The 11778-nt window shown below is 46.3% G+C and overlaps 1 protein-coding gene across 2 annotated transcripts in view; it reads left to right on the top strand.

Moving 5' to 3' along the window:
* The first annotated feature begins 1470 nt into the window (after positions 1 to 1470).
* Positions 1471 to 11778, top strand: part of CPPED1 (calcineurin like phosphoesterase domain containing 1) — a 142161-nt gene continuing 131853 nt past the window's right edge. Inside the window, exon 1 of one of the 2 annotated variants that reach the window (XM_523300.7) lies at positions 1471 to 1676. In XM_523300.7, the coding sequence (XP_523300.2) occupies positions 1607 to 1676 (70 nt within the window). In that variant the 5' untranslated portion in view covers positions 1471 to 1606. The remainder of the gene's footprint in view (positions 1677 to 11778) is intronic. The other variant, XM_003314973.6, reaches the window with a different exon arrangement.

Raw genomic sequence — 11778 nt, 5'->3', positions numbered from 1 at the left:
CATTTATACTCTTAACCACTATGATTCATGGGTGACTCTTGTCAAGGATTAGAGAACAGTAGTTACGGCCATATTAGCTACTCAAACAGTGCTTTGGATGTAGGCAGCTAGTTTAGAAAAGAATTTCCCAAATTTGTAAGATCATAAGAGCTCCCCTGCAGTGCTTGTTAAAAACAGATCATTTTCAGGCCAGGCACTGTGGCTCATGCCTGTAATCCTAGCACTCTAGGAGGCCCAGGTGGGCGGATTGCTTGAGCTCAGGAGTTCCAGATCAGCCTGGGCAACATAGTGAAACTCGTCTCTACTAAAAATACAAAGTATTAGCCAGGCATGGTGGCGCACGCCAATAGTGCCAGCCACTTAGGAGGCTGAGGTGGGAGAATCACCTGAGCCCAGGAGATCGAGACTGCAGAGATTGTGCCACTGCACTCCAGCCTAGGCAACCAGAGTGAGACCCTGTCTCAAAACAACAACAACAACAACAACAACAACAACAAAACACAGATCATTTTCATACAGATTTGGATTCAATAAGTCCATTCTGGAATTTGTATTTTCAACACGTTTGACAAATGCTGGCTAAGTAGTTCAGTACGATGGCTCTTGAGTTGAAGAGACACTAATTTGGTTACTCGCAGCTTTACTACCTCTCCAGATGTGTGTCACCTTGTGCAAGTTCGTTCATCTCTCTGAGCGTCAGTTTCCCCAAATGACGGATGCAGCTAATAACAGCACCACCTCCTAGGGCTGTAGTGGGGATTAAGTGAGCAGCGTGCAAAGTGCTTAGCGCCCTGCCTGGTGCATAGCAAGCAAAGACAATAACAGAAAGATGGTGGCAGCCACTGGGAAGTTCAAGCTGAGACAGTCCTCCAAGACATCCACCTTTTCATCTTTTTTTTTTTTTTTTTTTTTAATTTTTTGTATTGGCAAGGTCTCTCGCCGTGTTGCCCAGGCTGGTCTCCAACACCTGGACTCAAGCGATCCTCCCTCCTTGGCCTCCCAAAGAGCTGGGGTTACAGGCGTAAGCCACCCCAGTGGCTCCTTCTGACTTTACGATACAGTTGTCAGATAAAAAAAAAAAATCAGGACGCTTCCATTCAAACCTGCAAAAAGAGAAAAATTTTAAAAAATTAGGACGCCCAGTTCAATTGGAATTTCAGATAATGAAAAAAAATTTAACGTAAGTAGCTCCCAAATACTGCATAGGACATATTTATACCAAGTCAGTCATTCTTTTAAAAAAAAAAAAAAATCTGAAATTCCAATTTAACCGGGAGTCCTGCATTTTTACTTGTTAAATCTAGTAACTCTGCCTTTAGGGAAGAAGGACTGACCCCAAAGCCTTATCCCCGCCCACGCGTGCCCTAGACAGTCTCCACTCGCCAGGCGCGCAGGTCGATCCCAGAGGGGCCGCTGGCGCCTCCGCTCCGCCCAGGCAGCACTAGTGGCGCCCCGAGCCACCGGGCCCCTCCCCGTCCCGCCCCAGTCCCGCCCCGAGAGCAAAGGGCGTCGCCCGAAGCGGGACGGGTCCAGCGGTTGTCCTGTGTGAAGTCGCGCGGCTTCCACCCACGCAGTGTTCTAAGTGAAGGCCAGAAACTCGCTCGCCATGTCGGCTGCAGAGGCGGGGGGTGTTTTCCACAGAGCCAGGGGCAGGACCCTGGACGCGTTTCCCGCAGGTACTGCCCGCCCCTCACCCGGGGAGGGGACTCTGGGGCTGCGGAACCTTCCGCCGGGGGAACCTTTTGTTCAGGTGTGCGCTCCGCCAGTCGGACACCGTCCGGGGCTGCACCGGGGCCTGGGAGCCGCCATAGCTGCATCAAAGCCTGCTCTTAGGGATTCCAGGGGCGCAGTTGAGAGGCGAGGGCGAGAGAGCGGTCTGGTCTAGGAGCCTCCCTGGCCTTGACCTAACTTCCCCCAGAGAAGGGAAGTAAGAGGAAGGTAGCAAAGCATAGTTAATGACAGCTTGGACTCTGCAGCGAGACCAGGTTTCCAAGCCGTGCATTAGCATCTTGGCCTCAGCTTCCACATCTGTGAAACGGGAATACTTGTGGGTGTTACTGGATAAGCGTTCGGTGCATGTTAGAGGGCGTCGGTTTTATTAAGGTTGTTCACCGTTATGTATTCTGTACTCCATAATGACGTTTATTTAAGTCATTCACCGAAATGGTAACATTGCCCCATCAGAGCAGTAGAGAGGGAGGGCAGTCGAGAGTCGTAGTGAAGTGCTTGGATTTTGGATTGAGATTATCTGCTTTGCCTTAAAAATGGGTTTGATAATACCTGCCTCATAGGGTTGTTGGAAGCGTAAACAGATCAAAAGTAGTTTTGTAACCCGGTGTTGGACGCATGCTAGGTGCTAAGTAAAGAGGGAGTTTTGTTTCTGGTTTGTTGATTCCCCTCTGTGGCTTTTTGCTGCCTGCAGCCAGATCGCCTCCCAGGCTCTCACCAGCTTTATACCCCCCAGGGAAGTCACCCTAAATGCCCTATATGATCAGGCTTGTGTCCACTTCCTTCAGGGTTGTCATTCTCTCTCTTGCCCAGATCTGCAACAGGTTTTGTTGTTGCCCTTGTTTGAACTGCATTTAAAAGGGCCAAGGCCGTTCTTTCCCTGAGGGTCTTGGCGCTTGCTGTTTTCTCCTTCTTTAGCAGGGTTGGTGAGCCTGGCTCTCTCAACCGTCACACCTCATTTTAAAGTTCATTCACTTCCTCAGAGAGACTTTACCTGCTACCTTATCTAAAGTAGGTTTCTCCGGTAATTCTATGGTAAAACCTTATTTATTCATTTAAGGCGGAGTCTTGCTTTATTGCCCAGACTGGAGTGCAGTGGCACGATCTTGGCTCACTGTAACCTCCGCCTCCCGGGTTCAAGCGATTCTCCTGCCTCAGCCTCCGGAGTAGTTGGAACTATAGGCACGCACCACCACGCCCGGCTAATTTTGTATTTTTAGTAGAGATGGGGTTTCTCCATGTTGGCCAGGCCGGTCTCGAACTCACAACCTCAGATGATCCGCCGTCCTCAGCCTCCTAAAGTGCTGGGATTACAGACCTGAGACACCGCGCCCGGCCTGGGACGACTGTATTTTAATGCAACTTGTCTTTTTTGTCCAACATGAAGATTTTGCTCTTTTCTTGCTGGGCAACATTCCATTGGATGATTATATACCTTATACATTCTGTTGATGTATATGCCGAATATCTTCCCTTTGCCTCTCCAAACCTTTCTCCCTTCCCCACCATGCCCCAGGGGTTTGCCCTCCGTGAGCTACATCGGTGGGCTCCTTGCCTTTTGGTTTTCCTTTGGGCTCAGCCAGTGGGGAGCCCTGAGAAGAAATCAGAGCAGGGAGAGAAGCAAAAGGCAGCTGTATTTATTCTTGCAGTTTACTCTCTGTGGGGTTGCCTCGCCTGGCTGTCTTCCTCCCCACCCCTGAAGGTCAAGGTCGCTCCTTTTCTCAGGACAGCTTTTCTCCTCATTCTCTCTAGTTCTGGATTTCAGTAACCATTTCCTCCTTTGAGGCGTGGGAGTGGCAGTGGTTCTGCTTTTCTAACCTTGGGTTACCACACTCCCTTGCAGGTTTCGTCCACCCAACCCCCACCAAGTAATCCCTTTTTAAACCCTTTTTAAAATCATCCTAATTTGAGAATGCCAACTATTTCCTGCAAGGATCCTGACTAATACAATGGCCATTTAGTTGTTTCTGGTTTTTGCCCTTGGTAACAGTGCTGTTATGAACATTCTGTACAAATCTCTTTGTGGACACATGGGAGAGTTATTCCGAGGCATATACCTACAAGCTATGTTCTGGGTTATAGGGTATAATCATCCCCAACATTACTAGATGTGGCCAAACTGCCTTCCAAAGTGGTAGTGCCAATTTATACTCCCACCAGCAGTATATGAGAGTTCCCTGTTACTCTGCTGTATTATTTTTTTTTCAGTTCAAGAAATATTTGTTGTGGGCTGGCTGCGGTGGCTCACGCCTGTATATTTGTTGAGGGCCGGCCGCGGTGGCTCATGCCTGTAATCCCAGCACTTTGGGAGGCTGAGGCGGGTGGATCACCTGAGGTCAGGAGTTCGAGACCAGCATGGTCAACATGGCGAAACCCCATCTGTACTAAAAATACAAAATTAGCCGGGTGTGGTGGCACATGCCTGTAGTCCCAGCTACTTGGGAGGCTATGGCAGGAGAATTGCCTGAGCCTGGGAAGCAGAAGTTGCAGTGAGCCAAGAATGTGCCACTGCATTCCACCCTGGGCAACAGAGCAAGACTTCAGGTCAAACAAACAAACAAACAAACAAACTGAAAGGAAATAAATATTTCTTATATTCCTATTGCACTGTCCAGTATTGTGGAGAATAGGAAGTTGGGGGCGGGGGAGTGGTTCAAGTTACATGCTCTCAGAGGCTTGTAATAATCCAGGTACAAAGCTAGGGCACAAAAAATAATGCTTGGCTACTGGTAGGCTCTGAGGTCATTCACGCAGGGCTTCCCTGAGGAAGTGTTGCTTCATCTGATTGCTAAAAGAGGAGTATGAGTTAACTGGGCCACGAAGGGAGGGAAGACCATTGTGGACCACGGGCAGAGCAAGTGTGAGAGTCCTAGGACATGGCAGGATGGGAAAGGGAAGGATGAGGGCTGAAGGAAGTCTCTGAGTCTGGAGCAGAAAGATGAGGTTGGGACATGGTGTGGGCTGAGGCTGGAGAGGGAGGTGGTGGTAACTAAGGATTTTTGTCGTGTCCTAATAGCGTCAAGAGGTTTCAAGCTGGATGTGTGAGGAAGCAAGGATGCATGATCAGATTTTTATTTTGAAAAGAATGGTCTGATTGCAGCAATGGCAACAAAAGCATTTCTACTTTAGAGCAACTTGGGATGCAATCCAGTTGGAAGCTGGAGCTCAAGGATTTGTCCAGAGGCTGCATTTCTGTAGTCCCCCATGGTTTACTTTTTTTTTTTTTTTTGAGACGGAGTCTAGCTCTGTCACCCAGACTGCAGTGCAGTGATGCTACTCACTGCCACCTCCACCTCCCACGTTCAAACGATTCTCCTGCCTCAGCCTCCCGAGTAGCTGGGATTACAGGCATGTACCACCATGCCCGCTAATTTTTGTGTTTTTAGTAGAGACAGGGTTTCGCCACGTTGGCCAGGCTGGTCTGGGACTCCTGACCTCAGGCGCCTCAGCCTCCCAAAGTGCTGGGATTTACAGGCATGAGCCACCGCACTTGGCCCCCATTGTTTACTTTGAATGTGTTTATTTGCTGTAGCTGGAGGTGCCTATTGGGCACGGGGTGTCTTCCAGTGGAGATGGTGGGAGTGCTGAGGTATAGTAGCTTCCTAGGCCATTGCAGCTGCCAGGGGGCCACCACTGGGACCAGAGGATCAGAGAGCAGCTCCCCTGGATAAGAATGGGGATGCTGGAGAGAGACTTGACGATAAATCTATAAGATACCTACCCTGCTGATAGGAGGAGAGAGTGACTCTGAACTTTTCTTAGCCCCGAGTAAATCTAGAAGTGGGGCCAGCACTTGATCTCCTCTGTGAGCAGTCCCATAGACACACCCAGGATGGGTCATTTAACGGAGGGCCTAGAGAGGCCCAGCCTCAGAGTGTTCTGCTGAGAACCCCAGGTTTGTGGGTTCACATTACTAGGTGCTAAACCCTAGCCTACCATTGCTGCTTCCATTGCACTCATTGACAGTTCCCTGGGGTCCTGACTCTATTAGCATCGCTGGCAACTTGGAGAGGTGCCCTTAGAGGCATCAGAGGCCTCTCCAAACTCCTTGGGAAGCCAATAGATTTGCCCCTTGGGCAGACTGAGAAAGTTAAAGAACTAGCTTTTCGAGGCTGGGAGCAGTGGCTTACGCCTGTAATTCCTGCATTTTGGGAGGCCGAGGCGGGTGGATTGCTTGAGGCCAGGAGTTTAAGACCAGTCTGGCCAACATGGCAAAACCCATCTCTACTAAAATTAAAAAAATTAGCCGGGTGTGGTGGCAGGCACCTGTAATCCCAGCTACTCCGGAGGCTGAGGCAGGAGAATCGCTTGAACCTGAGAGGCGGAGTTTGCAGTAAGCCAAGATCGCCTGCTGCACTCTAGCCTAGGAGACAGAGTGATGACTGTGTCTCAAAAAAAAAAAAAACAAAAAACAAAAAAAAAAACTGACTTTTCCCCTTCTCTTGCCAAAACACACACCGTCAAAGGGGTTTGATTAACTCAAGCAACAGTCCCTAAAAATCACAGCTCTGAACCCTTCACCTTTGCTGCAGAATCAGCTCATTGAGCAGTTTGTTTTCCAAGTGTAGCCTGCCAATTAAATGAAAGAGCGCTTTGCTTTAAGACCCATTTCCTCCCACCGGTGATTTACGTGAGTAACAGTATTCCCATCAACTCCTTCCAGTAGTGGTGTGTGTGACACTCGGTTTCAGTCATCCGTTCCCTGTTAACATAATGTGCTAGGCTCTGTTGACGGATGTTGAGTAAAAAAAATTGTACACGTCTCACCTGAGAAAGCTCACATTTCTAAGGCATGTTCAGATATTCATTTTAATTAGGCAAATTGATAATTAGGTTTTCTTGACACATATCCTAATTAGGACTACTTTCTTCTAGTAATTGTCTTTTGAGAAGTTTATGGCTTCTGTTTTGAAGAAATCCTAAAAGGGAGAGATATCAAGATAAAATATGCTTTTAAAGTGACTTATATTTAATTATTTTTAGGTCTGAATCTGTTTTTCCAGTTTGATATTTTCCCTTCAGAGAACTGGACTAATGGGTGGTATTCTTAAAAAGATTATTTTCCCAGACATTTCATTCCTAAGAAGCTGATGGAATTTGCTAATCCTGAATCTTTCCTTGTACTCTCTGGAAAACTTCTCCCTTGGCAGAGAATAAATAGAGTGTCAGTAAAAAAATACCTCACTCTGTCTCTTGCAGGTCTCACCTAAGAACTTTTGTAGAAATAGTAGACCTGGAAAGGTATCTCCAAGTTTGAACAAAGTTGAAAATATTGTGGTTTTAAAAATTCTAACAGGATGATGACGATGAAATAAATGCTTTAAATTGTGCCATACATTTAGGCCAAACTAGTTATCTCTTATTTGAGATATATTTGAAGGTCCTTTTATTCGAGAGTTCCTGTGAGTAAATAGGGCTTATGATTACTTTCTCAACTCTTTGTTGTAATCATCACTCAAGGGATAGAGTGACCAGCACACATATGTAAAAAGTTTGCACTATAACATTTCCAGAAAACACAATTAATTTTATTTTTGAATGTTGGCGTTTTTCCTCATTTTAAAAAATTTATTTATGTATTTATTATATTTTATTTCTTTTGAGGTGGTCTTGCTCTGTCACCCAGGCTGGAGTACAGTGGTGTGATCATGGCTCATTTGCAGCCTCAACCTGTGGTGCTTAAGTGATCCTCCCACCTCAGCCTCCTGAGCAGCTGAGACTACAGGCATGCACCACTACGCCTGGCTAATTTTTAAGTATTTTTTTGTAGAGACAAGGTCTTACTGTGTTGCCCAGGCTGGTCTTGAACTCCTGAACTGAAGCTATCCTCCCACCTCAGCCTCCCAAACTGTTAGGACAAGCTTGTCCAACCCATGGTCTGCTGGCCACATGTGGCCCAGGATGGCTTTGAATGTGTCCCAGCACAAATTCCTAAACTTTCTTAAAAGTTGAGATTTTTTTGCCATTTTTTTTTAAGCTCATCAGCGATCATTAATGTTAGTGTATTTCATGTGTGGCCCAAGACAGTTCTTCCGTTGTGGCCCAGGAAAGCCAAAAGATTGGACATCCCTGTGCTAGGATTACAGGTATGAGCCACTGGGCCTGGCCTGCTTTAAAATTTTTTTTGGAGACAGGGTCTTAATCTGTCACCTATGCTGGAGTGCAGTGGCATGATCTCCGCCCACTGCAGCCTCCCCCTCCTGGGCTCAAGCCATTCTCGATCCTCCCACCTCCACCTCCTGAGTAGCTAGGAACACAGAAGGTGCTACCACGCCTGGCTGATTTTTATATTTTTTGTAGAGACAGTTTCGCCATGTCACTCAGGTTAGTCTTGAACTCTTGGACCCGAGCAGTCCTCCTGCCTTAGCCTCCAAAAGTGCTGGGATTACAGGCATGAGCCACTGCACCTGGCCTTAATTTTTTTAATAACTTTCTTGAGGTATAACTTATGTACCATAACATGCATTTTAAGTTTACAACTCAAGGGATTTTATTAACTTTAGAGTGGTGTAGTCACAATCTAACTTTAGCACATCTCTACCTTCCCAAAAAAGCAGTTTTATACCCACTTGCAAGTCTCTTCATGTTGCCACTCCCAGCACAGGCAACTGCTAATTTACCTCCATAGATGTGCCTTTTCCGGACATTTCATGTTAATGGAAAGGTATGTGGTTTTTTGTGACTGGCCTCTTTGTGTTAGCATAAGGTTTCTGAGGCTCATTCATTTTGTAGCTTGAACCAATACTTTGTTCCTTTTTACTAAATGATATTCCATTGTATGGATAACCCATTTTGTTTATCCAACCACCTATTGATAAACATTTGGACATTTTTTTTTTTTGACACTGATGGACATTTCACGCATCTGGGTACCTCTTGTCTATTGGGAATAAAGCTGTTATGAACAGTCACAGACACATCTTCTTAAGGGTATTTGTTCTCATATCTTTTGGGTAGATACCTAGGATTGGAATTGCTGAGTCATACGGTAACTATGTTGAATATTTTGAGGAACCACCAAACTATTTTCCAAAGCAGATGCGCCATTTTACATTCCCACCAGCAGTGTATATGGGTTCCAGATTCTCCATATCCTTGCCAACATTTCTTATTGCCAGTCTTTTTTATTATAACCATCCAAATCGGTGTGAAGTAGTATCTCATTGTGAGTTTTTTTTGTTTTTTTTTTTTGAGACAGGGTCTCAGTCTGTCGCCCAGGCTGGAGTGCCGTGGCATGATCTCGGCTCACTGCAACCTTTGCCTCCTGGATTCAAGTGATTCTCCTGCCTCAGACTCCCAAGTAGCTGGGATTTCAGGTGCACACAACCACACCTGGCTAATTTTTGTATTTTTTAGTAGAGATGGGGTTTCACCATGTTGGCCAGGCTGGTCTGGAACTCCTGACCTCAGGTAATCCACTTGCCTCGGCCTCCCAAAGTGCTGGGATTACAGGCATGAGCCACAATGCCTGGCCAGTTGTATGTTTCTTCTTGTGACTTTGCTGTCTTTTTCTACCTGTACACTATAAATTCTTGAGGAGCAAGAAGCCCAGACCTAGGATGGTGTCTAGCAGTAGTAGACATTCAGTGGCTTTTTTTTTTTTAAGACAAAGTCTTGCTCTATCGCCCAGGCTAGAGTGCAGTGGCATGATCTTGGCTCACTGCAACCTCTGCTTCCCGGGTTCAAGTGATTCTCCTGCCTCGGACTCCCAAGTAGCTGGGACTACAGGTGCATGCCACTGCACCTGGCTAATTTTTGTGTTTTGGTAGAGATGGGATTTTACCATGTTGGCCAGGCTGGTCTTGAATTCCTGACCTCAAGTGAACTGCCCGCCTTGGCCTCTTGAAGTGCTGGGATTACAGGCCTAAGCTACCACGCCTGGCCTCAGTGACCATTTAATATTGAGTAAATGGATGAGTATGAATGAATACACTCCACCTGGGTCACCTGTATGTATCTGTCCAACCCACTGCTCTCATGTACCATGGAGTCTCCAGACTAAACAAAGCTGAGACCACGGTGTTGATCAAACCAATAGAAGTTGTTGGCTGTGTACGGTGGCTCACGCCTGTAATCCTAACACTTTGGGAGGCTGAGGCAAGTGGATCGCTTGAGGTCAGGAGTTCGAGACCAGCCTAGCCAACATGGTGAAACCCCATCTGTACTAAAAATACAATGATTAGCTGAGCATGGTGGCTGGCACCTGTAATCCTAGCTACTCTGGAGGCTGAGGCAGGAGAACTGCATGCGCCTGGGAGGCGGAGTTTGCAGTGAGCCAAGATCATGCCACTGTACTCCAGTCTGGGCCACAGAGCGAGACTCCGAAAAAAAAAAAGTTGCATGACTATACCGGGTGGCTGTGCACTGTGTGCACTACTCCAGAGCATCTGGAGGCAGAGGTTTTGCCTACCAGGTGGGTGCCCTCGCATGGAGCACATCTGCCAGGAGGAAGGGTTACCTTCTCTTTGCATCTGGGGCTTCTGTTAGCCTGGCCATGTGCCTGCACAGCTGCTTCTGCCCAGAGAAGGCGCCTTCTACCAATTCTTCCCAGAGTGCTGCCTGGGACAGCAGCTGCCTGCTGTCTTGTTAGGGAAATGGGAAAAAAAATAACAGCAAACATCCATCAAAACCAGGCAAACCCCAAGTAGAGTTCTGCTCTTGAAAAGTGAGAGAGGTTCTGGAAATGGCTTTTCCCCTCTTTAACCGTTGTCTCGAATGGCGTCAGCCAAAGCCAGTGATGCCAAAAGCCGCCTGGCCACGAAGTCCCAGCCCATCTGCTTTCTTAGTTCTCTGAAGAGTTGCAGATAAAGATTTTGGAAGGACGGCCATTGTGGCAGCCAAGCCATGACTCAGAAGCTTTTGTGTGTCTCAAAAACTGCCTTTTGGATGCATTTAGGCCAAGAAAAGAGAGGTTGGGTAAATTTACCTTTGTACAGGTTGAGCATCCCTATTGCAAAATGCTCTAAGATCCGACCGAAACTTTTTGAGCACTGACTTGATGATCAAAGGTCATGCTCAAAAGCATTTCGGATTTCAGATTTTACAGATTAGGAATGCACTACCAGTTTGCATATGCAAATGTTCCAAAATCTGAAAAAAGTCTGGAATCTGAAACTCTTCTGGTCCCAAGCATTTCAGATAAGAGATATGCAACCTGTACTTAGGACAAGTCATTTGGAGACTCTGAGGATATTGCTGTCACAGTTAATTATTTTGGGGTGGGGGGAGGGACAGGGTCCTGAAGGACACTATTTTTTTTTTTCCTTTAACAACTCTTAGCATACCCTACAGTTCACCATGTGAATTGTTAATTAAATAATATTTACCACTTTGGGCTTCTTTCTGATTTAACAGTGTAAATGTGTACAATTCAGTGGCTTTTAGTATATTCACAGAGGTGTACAACCATCACCACAATCAATTTTAGAACATTTTCCTTAATCCAAGAAGAAACCCTGCACCCCTGGCTGAAACTGCCCCCAAAGACCCCCAACCCCTAAACAGCCACTAATGAAGGATGCTCTTATCTGCTGCATACCATTCTGGCAGCTTCACAGTGGGGACATTACGATTGTTAAGTCAGAAAGAGTCCCAAAGTGGTAAATATTGTTTAGCTACTCTTTGGTGTGTGTGTGTTTTTTTTTTAAACTGCTGAAATAAGGTTAGTCCCCAGAGCAGTTGAAGGGTATTGCTGGAGACATTTAGATTGTGATTCACTATGCAGATTGCTATTGTGAGAAACTGCAAAAATTGCATTTTGTTGCCATTTGCTCTTTAGCTAGAAAGCCTGCAGGCGGCTGTGAAGCTCCCCATCTTTCCTGCTTTATAACCAAAGCAATATCCACAGTATATAAAGGAAAAGATGTTAAGACCAAAGCATGTAAATATATATGTGTCTCTCATCAGATGTTTTCTCAGCCCCACCATGTGCTGTGGGAACCAAGAGATAGGTGAGTCTTTAAAAAGCCTGTCTCTGCTAGGATAAGGGTAGGGGTTACTATGAATGGTAGTCATGGTACGAGTAACTCACTTTTGACCACTTGCTCTGTG

The sequence above is a fragment of the Pan troglodytes genome, chromosome 18 (assembly GCF_028858775.2).
Source record: "Pan troglodytes isolate AG18354 chromosome 18, NHGRI_mPanTro3-v2.0_pri, whole genome shotgun sequence".
Classification (NCBI taxonomy): Eukaryota; Metazoa; Chordata; class Mammalia; order Primates; family Hominidae; genus Pan; species Pan troglodytes.
Note: the sequence above shows the minus strand (reverse complement) of the source record. Positions and strands in the feature narration are given on the sequence as shown.